The sequence below is a fragment of the Prionailurus viverrinus genome, chromosome D2 (assembly GCF_022837055.1).
Source record: "Prionailurus viverrinus isolate Anna chromosome D2, UM_Priviv_1.0, whole genome shotgun sequence".
NCBI lineage: Eukaryota > Metazoa > Chordata > Mammalia > Carnivora > Felidae > Prionailurus > Prionailurus viverrinus.
In genome coordinates this window covers 8,542,980-8,556,287 of record NC_062571.1, presented here as the reverse complement: position 1 = coordinate 8,556,287, position 13,308 = coordinate 8,542,980, and the positions used below count along the sequence as shown (strand labels likewise).

The following is a 13,308-nucleotide window of genomic DNA, read 5'->3' as shown; positions in this document are numbered from 1 at the left end:
CACACTAAAATGTCACTAACAACTGATTTCTTAAAGCCTGGAGAATGCCTGCTGGCATTTTGTCTTCTTTGCCTGTTAATGTGGGAGATCTTGTCAGATTCTGTGCGCAGAAATTCCATTATTCTTTTTCTCTGTAGACTGAAATTATCTCTTACTGGGGATTCCCTGGTGAGGAACACTACGTTGAGACAAAAGACGGCTATATTCTCTGCCTTCACCGAATCCCTCATGGGAGGAAGAATCCTGCTGACAAAGGTATGGGTGTCTCCTGTGGTGAGGCAGGAAAGCTCTGGAAAGTACCTACACTGCTGGAATTTGGCTGGTTTTTGTGTCAGTAATCAAGTTGAGATTTAACCTGAAAACATTGAAAGGGGGTTATTTTTAGGCTAAAGTACTAACCGTGTCACATTTATGCAAGGCATATGAAAATACTGTTTTTGAAGAAGTAAAGACAGGTTATGTAATTTCACATTTTGCTTAGTGATTTGAAGGTCAGTTTTGTTTGATGATATGTGAAATCTTTGCTTTCCTTGTTTTAAGGAAGCATCTTATTAATGAAACGTCTTGAGCATTAAGTAAATCGCTTTTGCTGTTTGAATATTGATTTTTTTGAATGGGCAATATATTCATATAGTTCAAAACTTAGAGTAAAAAGACATATAGTGAAATACCTCCCTCCCTTCTCATCCTTCACCTCCCTAGTTTTGTGTGTATTCTTCCAAAATCTCTTTAATTTCTTTAGCTCTAAAAAAAAATTTCTTTAGAAATGGATACAGACATAGGTGATTATTTTTCCCTGCTTCCGATTTAATACAAAAGGTGGTATATAGTGTCAATTCTTTTGTTACTTGAATTTTTTACTTAATATTATGCAGATAGTTCCATACAATACATAGAATACTTCACCACTCAGGGCACCTGGGGGGCTCAGTCGGTTAAACGTCCAGCTCTTGGTTTCGGCTCAGGTCATGATCCCATGGTTCGTGAGTCTGAGCCCTGCGTCTGGCTCTGCACTGACAGTGTGGAGTCTGCTTGGGATTCTGTCTTTCCCTCTCTCTCTGCCCTCCCTTGCTCATGCTCTCCCTCCCCCCCCCCCCAAATAAATAAATAAACTTAAAAAAAGAGAATACTTGACAGACACTTGGTGTTCCGCAGAGTTGTTCCATGATTTATTTTACAGGTGTCCTAGTAATGGGCATTTGGGGTATTTCTAGTGCTTCTGGTAGAAGGAAGATACTGCTGCTTAACACAACCTTGTACGTGTGCAAGTTTGTTTATAAGATACATTTCCAGAGATAGAATTTTTGAGTCAGAGGATATGTACATTTATGATTTTTTTTTTTTAATTTTTTTTTTCAACGTTTATTTATTTTTGGGACAGAGAGACAGAGCATGAACGGGGGAGGGGCAGAGAGAGAGGGAGACATAGAATCGGAAACAGGCTCCAGGCTCCGAGCCATCAGCCCAGAGCCCGATGCGGGGCTCGAACTCACGGACCGCGAGATCGTGACCCGGCTGAAGTCGGACGCTCAACCGACTGCGCCACCCAGGCGCCCCTGTACATTTATGATTTTGATAGATACTGTTAAATCTCTTTTCAGGCAATCTTGTTCCGGTAATTACTCTCACTAGCAAGATGTGAAAGTTCTTACAGTTTTGGAGATACGTATGTCTATATCTTCCCATAGCGAAAGTGCCGCTTCCAAGAGATGAATGAATTTCTTTCTAGGCAGGCTATTTGAAATTGTGAAACATATGTCAGAATGAAGATCGATCCCAATGCAATCATCCCTCCAGATGTACCTTATTCTTTAACATTTTGTTTCTAAAGATTTTCCTTGGGGGCGCCTGGGCGGCTCGGTCGGTTAAGCGTCCGACTTCGGCTCAGGTCACGATCTCACGGTCCGTGAGTTCGAGCCCCATGTCGGGCTCTGTGCTGACAGCTCAGAGCGTGGAGCCTGTTTCAGATTCTGTGTCTCCCTCTCTCTCTGCTTCTCCCCCGTTCATGCTCTGTCTCTCTCTGTCTCAAAAATAAACGCTAAAAAAAAAAAAAAATTAAAAAGATTTTCCTTGGACAACTAAGGTTGAGATTAAGGTAATTTGATGACTCAGTGTTCTTCAATTACAATTTTATATGAGCAGAAGGGCCTTTTTGCCTCAATTCCTTCCCAAATTATTCAAAGCAAACTTAAAAACCTGTGTTACATGACCTTTGTATCATTGTTTGTTTTTTTTCTTAATATAATCTGGTCTATTTCCCCCTGCCCCCAGATTGTAACTATAATAAGGGATTTTATAACACTTAAGTGGCTGAGACAGCCAGTGCTGTTTTTGAAATTTCATTTCTCATTTTTTTTAAAATGTTTATTTATTTTGAGAGAGAGTCTGGGAGGGGCAGAGAGAGAGAAAGAGGGAGAATCTCAAGCAGACTCTGTGTTGCCAGGGCAGATCCTGACACGGGGCTCAGTTCCATGAACTGTGAGATCATGACCTGAGCCGAAATCAAGAGTCAATAAATCAAGATGACGTCAAGATGCTTAACTACCTGAGCCACCTAGGTGCCCCTCCTTTCTCATTCTTGAGGTTTTTATGATTTATAGATTCATGTTCATACTATTAAGCTTCCTTCTTATAAGTACGTTACAAAAATGAGTAGTGAGCTGAAGTGAGGGCTTACATTTCTTTTTCTGCTCAAAACACACAAAATGTATATTTTATTCCGGAACAAACGTATGATCTTAGTTCCCCTGTTTTTTTTTGTTTTTTGTTTTTTTTTCTTTTTTGGTAAACCCTGTGATTTCAGGTCCCATATAAAGAAGAATATGTACTGATCATTACTCTCTTAAAAGTGATTGGGTAACTAGTGTAATTAATAATGTGAATCATTGTTAGAACACCTGGGTGGCTCAGTTGGTTGAGTGTCTTGACTTCAGCTCAGGCCATCATCTTGTGGTTCACGGGTTCAAGCCCTGCATGGGGCTCTGTGCTGACAGCTCAGAGACTGGATCCTGTTTCGGATACTGTGTCTCCCACTCTCTCTGCCCCTCCCCAACTCTCAGTCTGTCTGTCTCTCAAAAATAAATAAGCATTAAAAAAAAAAAAGTTAATCATCGTTAAAAGATGCAGGGAACCTCAGTGAAAACATGCTTGGGGAATGCTTCTTGTGTTTTCTCTGTCGCCCACCCCTGGAATTCACGCCACAGTTAGAACAGATGGTGCCCCCACCCACATGTGCGAGCACCAGCACTGTGGTGCGGGGCTGTGTCCTGCCAGGTGAGGAAGCGAACAGGAGCCTAGAGGTGCTCCCCGGTGGCAGGAAGGAGTCAGGGCAGCTGAGCGTGAGATCTCCGTCAGCGGTGAGGTCCGTGTGGGCGTCTGCCTCCGTGTGCCTTGCAATCTCCGTCCGCAGGAACAGTTGATTGACTGTGATGGTCCCAGTGTTCCTCTTTGTCACTCTGGTTCCGTGGGTTATAGTCCACACTCTTTTTTTTTTTTTTTTTTTTTGGCTGGGGTGCATGGTGTGCAGCAGTGGGTGGGTACTCGTGGACTTTGGAATGGGGAACACAGAGGGAAAGCATTCTCAGTGTGGCCACACCGCTAGGTCCGCACCCTCTTCCTCTGTAGGCGTCAGTGAGGGCTGCGTAGACCCTTCTCTGACGGTGTGCACACCCGTGGTCCAGAGCAGGGACTCCTCATTGTCCCCTCGGCATCCTCAGGAGCAGTCTTGTCAGTGGTGTTACTTCGGCTCATTTAAGCCAAATAGACAAAAAAGAATTCCTAAGAGCCCTTCCCACCCAGCGTGGAACTTGTCCTCTTATTCAGGCCACCCCCCTCCTGACCTCCTCCCCTATTCATAAGACCATCGTCCTCCTGCCCTGGAAATGCAGAATCCTTCTCGAGTCCGGTGCTCCGGTGGCTGAGCCCACGTTACCTGGCTTCAGTCCATCCCTGTCTTCTCTTGGCCAGGCCACCACGCTCCGTATGCTCTCGTGACCATTCAGCTGGGTGCCTGAGAGAAGCTCAGAACCCGAGGGAGGCTCTGCTTTCATTTTTGAGGCTTCCCGTGTATTAGAGGAAGGAAGAATTTCAAAACCGGTCTATGAAAACTGCTGATCTTTTAAGAAATTAATACTTTTAATACGTACAAAAATAACGCAGGGCATCTGTACCAATTACAGGGCGTTGCAAGATACATTAAAACATCATTTATTGGGGATGAAGTGAGACCGTCCCTCTTGCCCTTTTCAGTGTGGTTTTTCTCCAATCTTGTGCTGTCCAGAGGTGCTGCACAAGTTGAGTGAGAGCTGTATGGGCAGCGTGTTCGGGTCCTGTTGGAGTGGCCCACTTGCAGATTTGCTGGGGGCGGGGGGGGGGGTGGCTGTGTGATCACGTGGCCTGGCCGCACCGCTCCTCTTCCTGCTAGCTGTGCTTGTCCATCTTGTGTAGTTTTGCAGGGTAAGAACCCAGGGGTTGTTGTGTGGTACCGGCCATTCAGCAGTCTTCAGGGACCTAATAAATGAAGCTATGTACCTTGCCTTGATATTCTGTCTCTCTGTTGTCTGTACCGCTCACACAGCAGAGGAAATTGGAAGCTTCCCACGGGTATGTGCAGAGACCTTCGTGATTTGGCACATCAGTGATTACAGTTCTGAACTGTGGTGTCTGTGGTGTCAGTGTCTACTTAGAATGGGGTGGCACACCTCTTTCAGGACGTTTATGAGGACTGCTTAAGCACCATCTGGGTTCATTCGTTATCTAAGAAAAACATCCATCATTTTTTTTAAGTTGATTTATTTATTTTAAGAGAGAGAGAGAGTATATGCACATGTGCGGAGGAGGGGCAGAGAGAGAGACAGAGGGAAGAAGAGAATCCCAAGCAGGCTCTGCACTGTCAGCACAGAGCCCTACATGGAACTCAGTCTCATGAACCGTGAGATCATGACCTGAGCCAAAGTCAGGAGCCAGAGGCTTAACTGACTGAGTCACCCAGGTGCATCAGGAACATTTATCACTTATTAGCTGCCCAGGTTTAACTTGGCACCTTAGCCAAATTATGAGTAACTGAAGTCATGTCTCTGTGGTATTAATTAATTAAGACTACTTTCTGACCCTCTGACATCCAAGGGAATAATTTTCCTTTCTGCTGAGCTCACCCTGGACTTCAGCTGGTGAAAACAGCCTCTAGAATAGTTCTCAACCTGCCTGCCATCTTCATTTCTATATATTTTAATTTAATTTAATTTAATTTAATTTTTTTTAATGTTTATTTATTATTGAGAGACAGACACAGAGCGTGAGCAGGGGAGGGGTAGAGAGAGGGGGAGACACAGGATGTGAAGCAGCTCCAGGCTCTGAGCTGTCAGCACAGAGCCTGACGCGGGGCTTGAACTCACCAACTGTGAGATTATGACCTGAGCTGAAGTCAGTCGTCCAACCAACTGAGCCACCCAGGTGTCCCAATTATTTTTAAAAATAATTCTTTCCCCCAGCTCCAGGCCCAGCCTAAGTGGCGGGTGTCCTTGATTACGTGAGCAGGAAGGAGACGTACTTCCTCTGAGCTCCCAGACACCTTTTTAACACCCTTCTTGAGGTGCCTTTCTTATTCTGCTTTGGGACTGACTTATTTGTGTACTTCTTCCTCCCCTCCCCACCCCATGCCCCTTTGCTCCCTGCAGCCGCTCCTTGAAGGCAGGGGCCGTGTCTCTGTCATCGTTGTATCCCTCAGCACGGTAGGTGGCACCGTGTTCCCTGCATGGTCAGCCTGAGTGAGGGTTATATGAGGGCAGTCTTCAGAATTGGGGTTCTTGACTAAGACAATGCACCTTCTGTGTAGTGACATAAAATAGAGCCCTGTGTACACACAGATACTACATACATTTGTAGAGAGTTGATGGACCCACTAAGATGACCCTGTTTACACATTTACCTGTGTCGTCAAACTCCTACTAACTAGTCAGCTTGGAACACACATTTAGAAACAGACTGAGGGTTTTGAACAAACTGAGGGTTGACGGGTGTGGGAGGTCGGGGGGCGGGGTGGGGAAAATGGGTGATGGGCACTGAGGAGGGCGCCTGTTGGGATGAACACTGGGTGTTCTATGTAGTGATGAATCACAGGAATCTACTCCCAAAGCCAAGAGCACACTATACACACTGTATGTGAGCTAAGTTGACAATAAATTATGTATATAAAAAAAAAAAACTCTCATACAATCCAAAACAAAAACAAAAAAGAAAGAAAGTTCTTAGTGGCCTGGTGAGCATGTGTACGATGCTTCCCAGTGTTAAGCAAACTTCTCCATCAAGTGTTGCACTTCCCCTGCTTTGCGCTAACTCCAAAAAGGAATTGAAAGTCATCCTGAATAGGGAAGTGATTCTGGTTTCGTGTGCTCAGCCATATCTCCGACAGTCATGGGATGTTAGCACTAGAAGGATCTCAGAGTCCTTTCTGAGCCAGAGATTTGGAGAGTTTGCATTTGTAACATACTGCCTGGTGGATTCCAAAGTAAAGTCCTTGAGTTCTGGAGCCTGCGTCTAGATGAGCACCCTCATTTTACTGGGTGAGACAGCCAGCTGGAAGGAGAAAGGGAAAGAGGTTGGCTTTAAGGCAAAAACTAGTGGCGTAGCCAGTCTGACTCCAGAGTCTGTGCGATTTGACCTAGAAGATGCAGTCTTATGTAATAAGCATTGAGCAAGTTGTTCCCATGATATTGATTTTATTTGACTAAAACAAGGAAATACATATTGTCTTGCCTAAAATACATCAAACAGCAACGGCTACAAGGCAGACTTCTTGCCAAATTGGGAAATAAATTGTTCAGTAAATCAGTTGTCAAATGAAGCAACAATAGTGGGTTATTTGTGTCCAATATACATGCATGTATATCCGTAAATACACACATACGCATACATGTATATGATATATAGGTATCTGTTGGCCTAATGAGGGCAGTGGTGTTCTGGGATCTGAGTAATGGTCTTCAAGCATTTTGAACTTCACCTTGGCAAAGACTCCAGGGCTTGCCCCTTAAGCTTTTTAAGTCATAATTGAAAATTCACAACCTGGCTTGGGAAGTAGGTCTTTGGACAGAAAGGCCGCTGGCCTGTGTTTTCCTTTGCTTATTTTAGGATTCTGATCATTTCTGGATTTTCCATTCTTTCCTTCTCTGCAGTTCCTAGAGGAGCTGTCTTTTTGAATAAATGCTGTGCTCTGACATGTCCCCAGAGGTCCCGTCGGGCCGAGATGCAGCTCCTTGCCTCCTGGTGGCATGGAGCAGGCGCAGGGTCATTCCTGGGTGCCGGACTTGATGGCACTGGCTGGCTGAACTCATGGCCAGGTTCATTTGGCTCTGATGGTGCATCAGGTGCAGGGCTGTGTTCGGACCCTTGACCTAATGGAGAAACACAAGCCAGTGTCAGCTGCACGCTGACTCCTGTGTGCAGGGTGGGGCTGGAGCCAAGAGTCAGGGTGGAAAGGACTAGGGTGTGCTGCCAGAACCTCTGTCTCCTGCGGTGCTCCCCGTTGTCCTCCCGGCTAACCCATCTTACCCGCTGTCCGTCGTCATCCTCAGTGTCAGTTCTTCAGGGAGCATCCCTGGCCGCTCACCCTGGGCCAGCTCCTGCTGCATGTTCTCTTTGCTCTCTGGGTGTTTCCTTCCCAGCACTTAGGACGGTAAGGCTGAAGCTCCTCTTGGTTATTCGATCATCACTCCAGCCAAGTCTCTCCAGGAGCTCCTCTGGGCCTGGGCCTTCCTGGGACGGGGTTGAGCAGAGCATCGACAGTCGGGGCCACACTGGTGAGGGATTCCGTACTCCTGAGCGCAGACAGCCGCAGACACGAGTGTAGGCCTTCCGGTGGTGGGTAGAATTAGGGGCATCTTGGGCAGAACCAGTGGAGCTGTGGCTTCTGTTTTCAATGAAAAAAAAAAAAAATCCTTCTGGATTCGACAGTAGTCTCTGATGTCTGCTTCCTCTGTATCCAGTCCTCCCTGATGGGAAAGGTGCTATAGCCCGAATGTTCATGTCCTCCCAGAATGCAGGTGTTGAGTCCTAACCCCTGTGTAGTGGTGTCTGCAGGTGGGGCCTTCGGGAGGTGACTCGGGCCTGAGGACAGAGGCTTCCAGAATGGAATTAGTGCCCTTATCAGAAGGAGACCCCAGAGCTCCCTTGTCTGCCTTCTGCCAGGACACAGTGAACAGACAGCCATCTGTGAACCAGGAGGTGCCTCACAAGGCACCAGGTCTGCCAACACCTTGATCTCAGACCTCGCAGCCTCCAGAAGCGTGAGCTAGAGTTTCCTGTGTTCACCAAGCCATCCAGTCTGTGGTATTGATACAGCAGCCTGAATGGACGCACGCACAATGCATTCCGGAGAACAAGGACAGGAGAAGGGTGTGTATTTCAGGATGTGTTTGCTGTGTGCAGGAGGTCCTTAAGGGAGAGCACGATAGAGAGAAGCGTATCTGGGGGTCAGAGTCAGTGTCTCTGGCCAGGTGCCCTCTGTTGTGCACTTGTCTCTCTGGGCCCCTCTGTTCCTTCTGTTAGTTGAGCATTTTGGACTACAGCTACGTACTTGCCCAGCATCAGGCCAACTGTAAGGCTCCATGAACTGGAGCGTGGAGATGCCACCGTGCGAAGCCTTTCAAAGGGCAGCCAGGATAGCAGAGGCAGGGAGGGCAGAAGGCAGTTTGCGTGGAGGTGAGGCACACTTTGCCCTCACATGACCTGAGCTTGGTTCCTGGTTCCACCGCGTACTAATCGTGTGTCCTGTCCTGGGGCACTCATTCCTTCTCTCTAGGCCCCAGAGCCCCCATCCGTAAGGTGAGAAGAGTGACGTGAATGGCCCAGTGCCACCCTGGGCATGTAGAAAACTAATCAAGGCGTGGTGTGCGTGCGGGCACGTAGTGGGTTTTCTTTCTTTGCCTCGTTTATTCCTTCGTTATTGCATTTATTCATCAGATTTGTCACGAGTGAGGACCACAAGCCAGACTCCACGTTGGGTGCTGGGGACGGGGTGGTGGGCAGGACCACCAGGTCTCTGGCTTCATGTTGCTCGGGGACCAGAGTGGCTGTGGCCGGTGTGTGTGTGTGTGTGTGGGGGGGGGGGATGGTTCTCTTTCCTGTCTGTGATCTGAGGGCTGTTGTGTTCCCTCCTGCAGAGGCCACTCCTCTTCAGCAGGGTGCCTGAAATGTGAGCACGGTGACCTGGACCGTGGCAAGGGGTGTGCACCCTTCCGAGTGCATCTTGGGGACGGGCCAGCTGGGGACGGGCCAGGTTCTCCTGTGGATTCTCAAGAGAAGAGATCTCCTGCAATGCTTACCCCTGTTACACATGAGGAAACCAGGGGTTATAGGGCTCGATGAATTTGCCTGTGGCAAAGACAGGATTGACGTGGCTTAGGGCCGAGTTTCTACCCACTGCGGCGATGTCCCCGATAGAGCCACAGTGGGGAGAGTGCTCTGTTTAGGTAAGCTGTGCACCAGCTTCTGTCGTTTAAGATCCTGGCAATAAAGGCCTGGAGATAGGTGCCTCCTCCTTATTCTCTCCAGGGGCCATAAGTGTCGTGACTCCGGCTTCCCACGGATGTTATTTGCTCATCTTGCTTTTGGCCGTGTTTTGAGGCCAACTCTTCCAACCAGAACTAGACTACAGAAATTCACTCAGGAGCCCTTGCTTTGGATCAGTGGAGGTCTGCTCTTAATGATTCTTGGGAAGGAGGCCCTAGAACTCCCTCCAGGAGCCCGTCAGATGTCAAGCAGGGCTCTGCACACCTGGCCTGTCTCCAGGCTGGGCCGGCCTGGTAGAGCGATGGGCGGCACGTTCCCCTTCGGATGACTCCTCCTTGAACCCAGCTGTGGTTGGGCTCCTGAGAAGAGCTGAGGGAGCTTGTGGAAAATAAGTACTTCCAGGCTGTGTCCCTGGAGTTCTGGATCCCCTACCTCAGAAGTTGGGCCACAAATATGTGTGTTTTTTAAATGTTCCAGGTAGTTTTGATGTGCATGCGTTCAGTTTGGGGAAATAGTGCGTGGCTTGCTTGGAAGGGGCTGGGTACAAAGGGAATACTGAAAAAAAATTAAAAAAAAATTTATTTATTTTTGAGAGACAGAGACAGAATGTGAGCAGGGCAGGGGCAGAGAGACAGGGAGACACAGCATCTGAAGCAGGTTCCAGGCTCTGAGCTGTCAGCACAGAGCCCGATGTGGGGCTTGAACTCACGAACTGGGAGATCAGGACCTGAGCCGAAGTCGGATGCTTAACTGACTGGGCCGCCCAGGCGCCCTGAAAGGGAATACTTTCAAGCACATCTCTTCTCCCCTACCTCTTTAGTTATTAATGAAGGATTTTTTTGGAGTAGTGGTTAAAAGCAGGGGCTTTGGAATGAGACCAGGAAGGCCGCCCAACCTGGAGGGATGTGCCCCCTACAAAGCCCTTCACGTCTGGGTCAGACAGGGCATTGACCTTCACCTGCTTTGTGTCTGCCTCCTGAGGGAGCCACCTGTGTGTGCCCCATGGTCCTGTCTGGCTGCGGCCTGGGGCAGTGTCACTTCTACAAATCCAGGGTCCCTTTTCTTCTCCAGAACCCTCTGTGGGGCAGTCTGTGTCTCACTCGGGAGCTGGCAAACACGTTCCCGCCCCTGGCCACGTCACTCTCTTTCCTGTGGGCTTCCCTGGGTGCTGATTGGGCTTTTTCACACTGGCCTAGAAGGTAACTGTGGGACTGTCTCCTGGGCTGGACTGGAGCCCCTTGGGGGCAGGGAGCGGGGCTTACCCTCCTTTGTGTCCCCCACAGCTGGTACAGTGGCTGAAATATCACAGGTGCCAGGAAGGGTTTATATAAGATGTGGGGCCTGAGCACATGCTTCAGCGGGCTGTCGGCCTTTCTGGCTTCGAGCTCATCTCCTGAGAGAGTGCTAGCGGCTTCTCGTTGCCCCTGGGAATCCAGGAGTTATTTACCGGTGGTGTTTAAAGAGTTTTCTGGTATGCCTTCAGTCTGCCATTCCCACATTTCTCCTCCAAAGCTCCTATAGGTTAGGGAGGGAAATACAATGCACAGAGACTTCAGGGGGATTTTATTTTATTATTATTATTTTTTAAATTTTTTTTAAAAACATTTATTTATTTTTGAGACAGACAGAGACAGAGCATGAACAGGGGAGGGTCAGAGAGAGAGGGAGACACAGAATCTGAAACAGGCTCCAGGCTCTGAGCAGTCAGCACAGAGCCCGATGCGGGTCTCGAACCCACGGACAGTGAGATCGTGACCTGAGCCGAAGTCGGACGCTTAACCGACTGAGCCACCCAGGCGCCCCAGGGGGATTTTAAACGCTTCCCACTTAAACGTTCCCCAGGGGTGCCTGGCTGGCTCAGTCAGTTAAACGTACGGGTCTTGATATAAGCTCAGGTCATATAAGCTCACAGTTTGTGGGTCTGAGCCCTGCATCCAGCTCTGTGCTGACAGCTCAAAGCCTGCATGGGATTCTCTCTCCCCTTCTCTCTGCCCCTCCCCTGTTAGCTATGTCTCTCTCAAAAATAAATAAAAATATTAAAAAAATGTTCCCCAGTGTAGAAAACCTGCCTGGTCCCCACAGGCTGACCCCTGCCACCCCTTCCAGCCTCAGTCCTGGCTGCCCCTGCTCCCCCACCCCCCGCCCCCCAGCTCTGCCTTCCCATCTAGATCATTCCTGCCTTTCTCAGTGCTGGGCCCTGAGGAGTCAGCTAAGCAGACACAGGTTTTCCACCAGGTGTCTGAAGAGGCACAGGTTGGAGGAAACAGCAGGAGTTTGGCCACCTGCCATGCTTCTGGCCCCGCCGGACCCTCTGTTCCCAGGGGAGACCGCTCCAGTGGCAGACCATGGCTATGTGTAATTGCCTCTCGGAGCACAGTGGTCCTGCCCGGCTCATGCCCATGTGCTGTCAGACTCTTGCCTCCGTCAGCCTGACTTGCTGACTTCGCTTAAGGCCAAAAAGTCTTACTCCTCACAGCCCAGCCCCAAAGCACCTTCGATGGGAGAGAAGTGACCACCCTGGTGTGGCTCCTGGGGGTCCCTCCCACAGAGACTCACAGTCACCGCGGAGCGATGACGCCTCTTGTCACCGTCTCCGCAAGGCAGCCTGCTTAGGAGCGGGTGTCATTTAAAACACATTTCATCAGCTACAACTTAATGATGAGTTGATCTCAGTAATCCTTATCACATCCCTGAGGTTTATGTGAACTTTTTATTTTTACGACGACTCTTATTTCCGCAACTGGATTCTGATCTTCTTCACCAAAGGCGGGGAGCCAGTTCCACAGATTCTGTACGTACCACACTGCCTTGTCCGAAGCACTTTCACAGTCAGTTAGCGTTGGTCACGTAGCACTAAAATGAACATTCGCAGGCAAGGAAGTACTCATAAGGCTGCCCCAATCCTGATCTGTTTCGCTGTTTTGTCTCCCCACTGGTAGAAGGTCACCGATGTGGCCCTGGCAGTTCAGAGGGCTACTGTGTGTGATTAGAAAGTCATAGGAGTCATTTTGGACCTTCACTAGATGGCTGTCCCACTGTCTTTACACATAAGGGGAGCAGCACCCATCTGGCATGGCTCCGGGGGTACTGTTCATGCTGTAGAGAATTTGGGCGGTGCCTCCTGGAGTTGTCTATACAGCCCACCTTACATCATCAGACGGACGGCCACTTCAATTAAAAAAATTTTTTTAATGTTTATCTTTGAGACAGAGACAGAGACTGAGCATGAGTGGGGGAGGGGCAGAGGGAGAGGGAGACACAGAATCTGCAGCAGGCTCCGGGCTCCGAGCTGTCATCGCAGAGCCTGACGCAGGGCTCCAACCCACGAGTCGTGAGATCATGACCTGTGCTGAAGTGGGATGCTTTACTGTCTGAGCCACCCAGGAGCTCTGGGACAGCCATCTAAAAAGCAATTAGTTACCAAATCCGCACTAGGACATAAACAGAAGAAAAATTTGTCAGTTCGCTTCCCATCTGTTTGGACGAATCTTACTTCCCATTTTTCCTTGATGTTTTACACTCCTTCTCATTTGCCTGCATCATTGCTGCCTGGCTATGGGTCTAGCGTAGGTTATTGTCTTGTACTTTGCTTTCTTTCCACCCTTCAAGGCTGGGTTATAAATTTTTCTGGGATGCCACAGTCCTTGTCATTGGTGATGGTTTAATTATTGCAATCAATTATTTGACGTCTCAACAGTTAGCTCTTTCCCTTAGCACTTCACTTTCTTTCTTTTTTTTTTACTCAATTAAAAAAATTTCTTTTTTGAGGGAGAGTGCGAGTGAGTGAAGGGCAGAGAGAGA

The 13,308-nt window shown here is 48.5% G+C and overlaps 1 protein-coding gene across 2 annotated transcripts in view; it reads left to right on the top strand.

Moving 5' to 3' along the window:
* Positions 1-13,308, top strand: part of LIPA (lipase A, lysosomal acid type) — a 45,209-nt gene that overhangs the window by 14,839 nt on the left and 17,062 nt on the right. For both annotated transcript variants that reach the window (XM_047825795.1, XM_047825794.1), the window contains exon 3: positions 138-255. In XM_047825795.1, the coding sequence (XP_047681751.1) occupies positions 138-255 (118 nt within the window). The remainder of the gene's footprint in view (positions 1-137; positions 256-13,308) is intronic.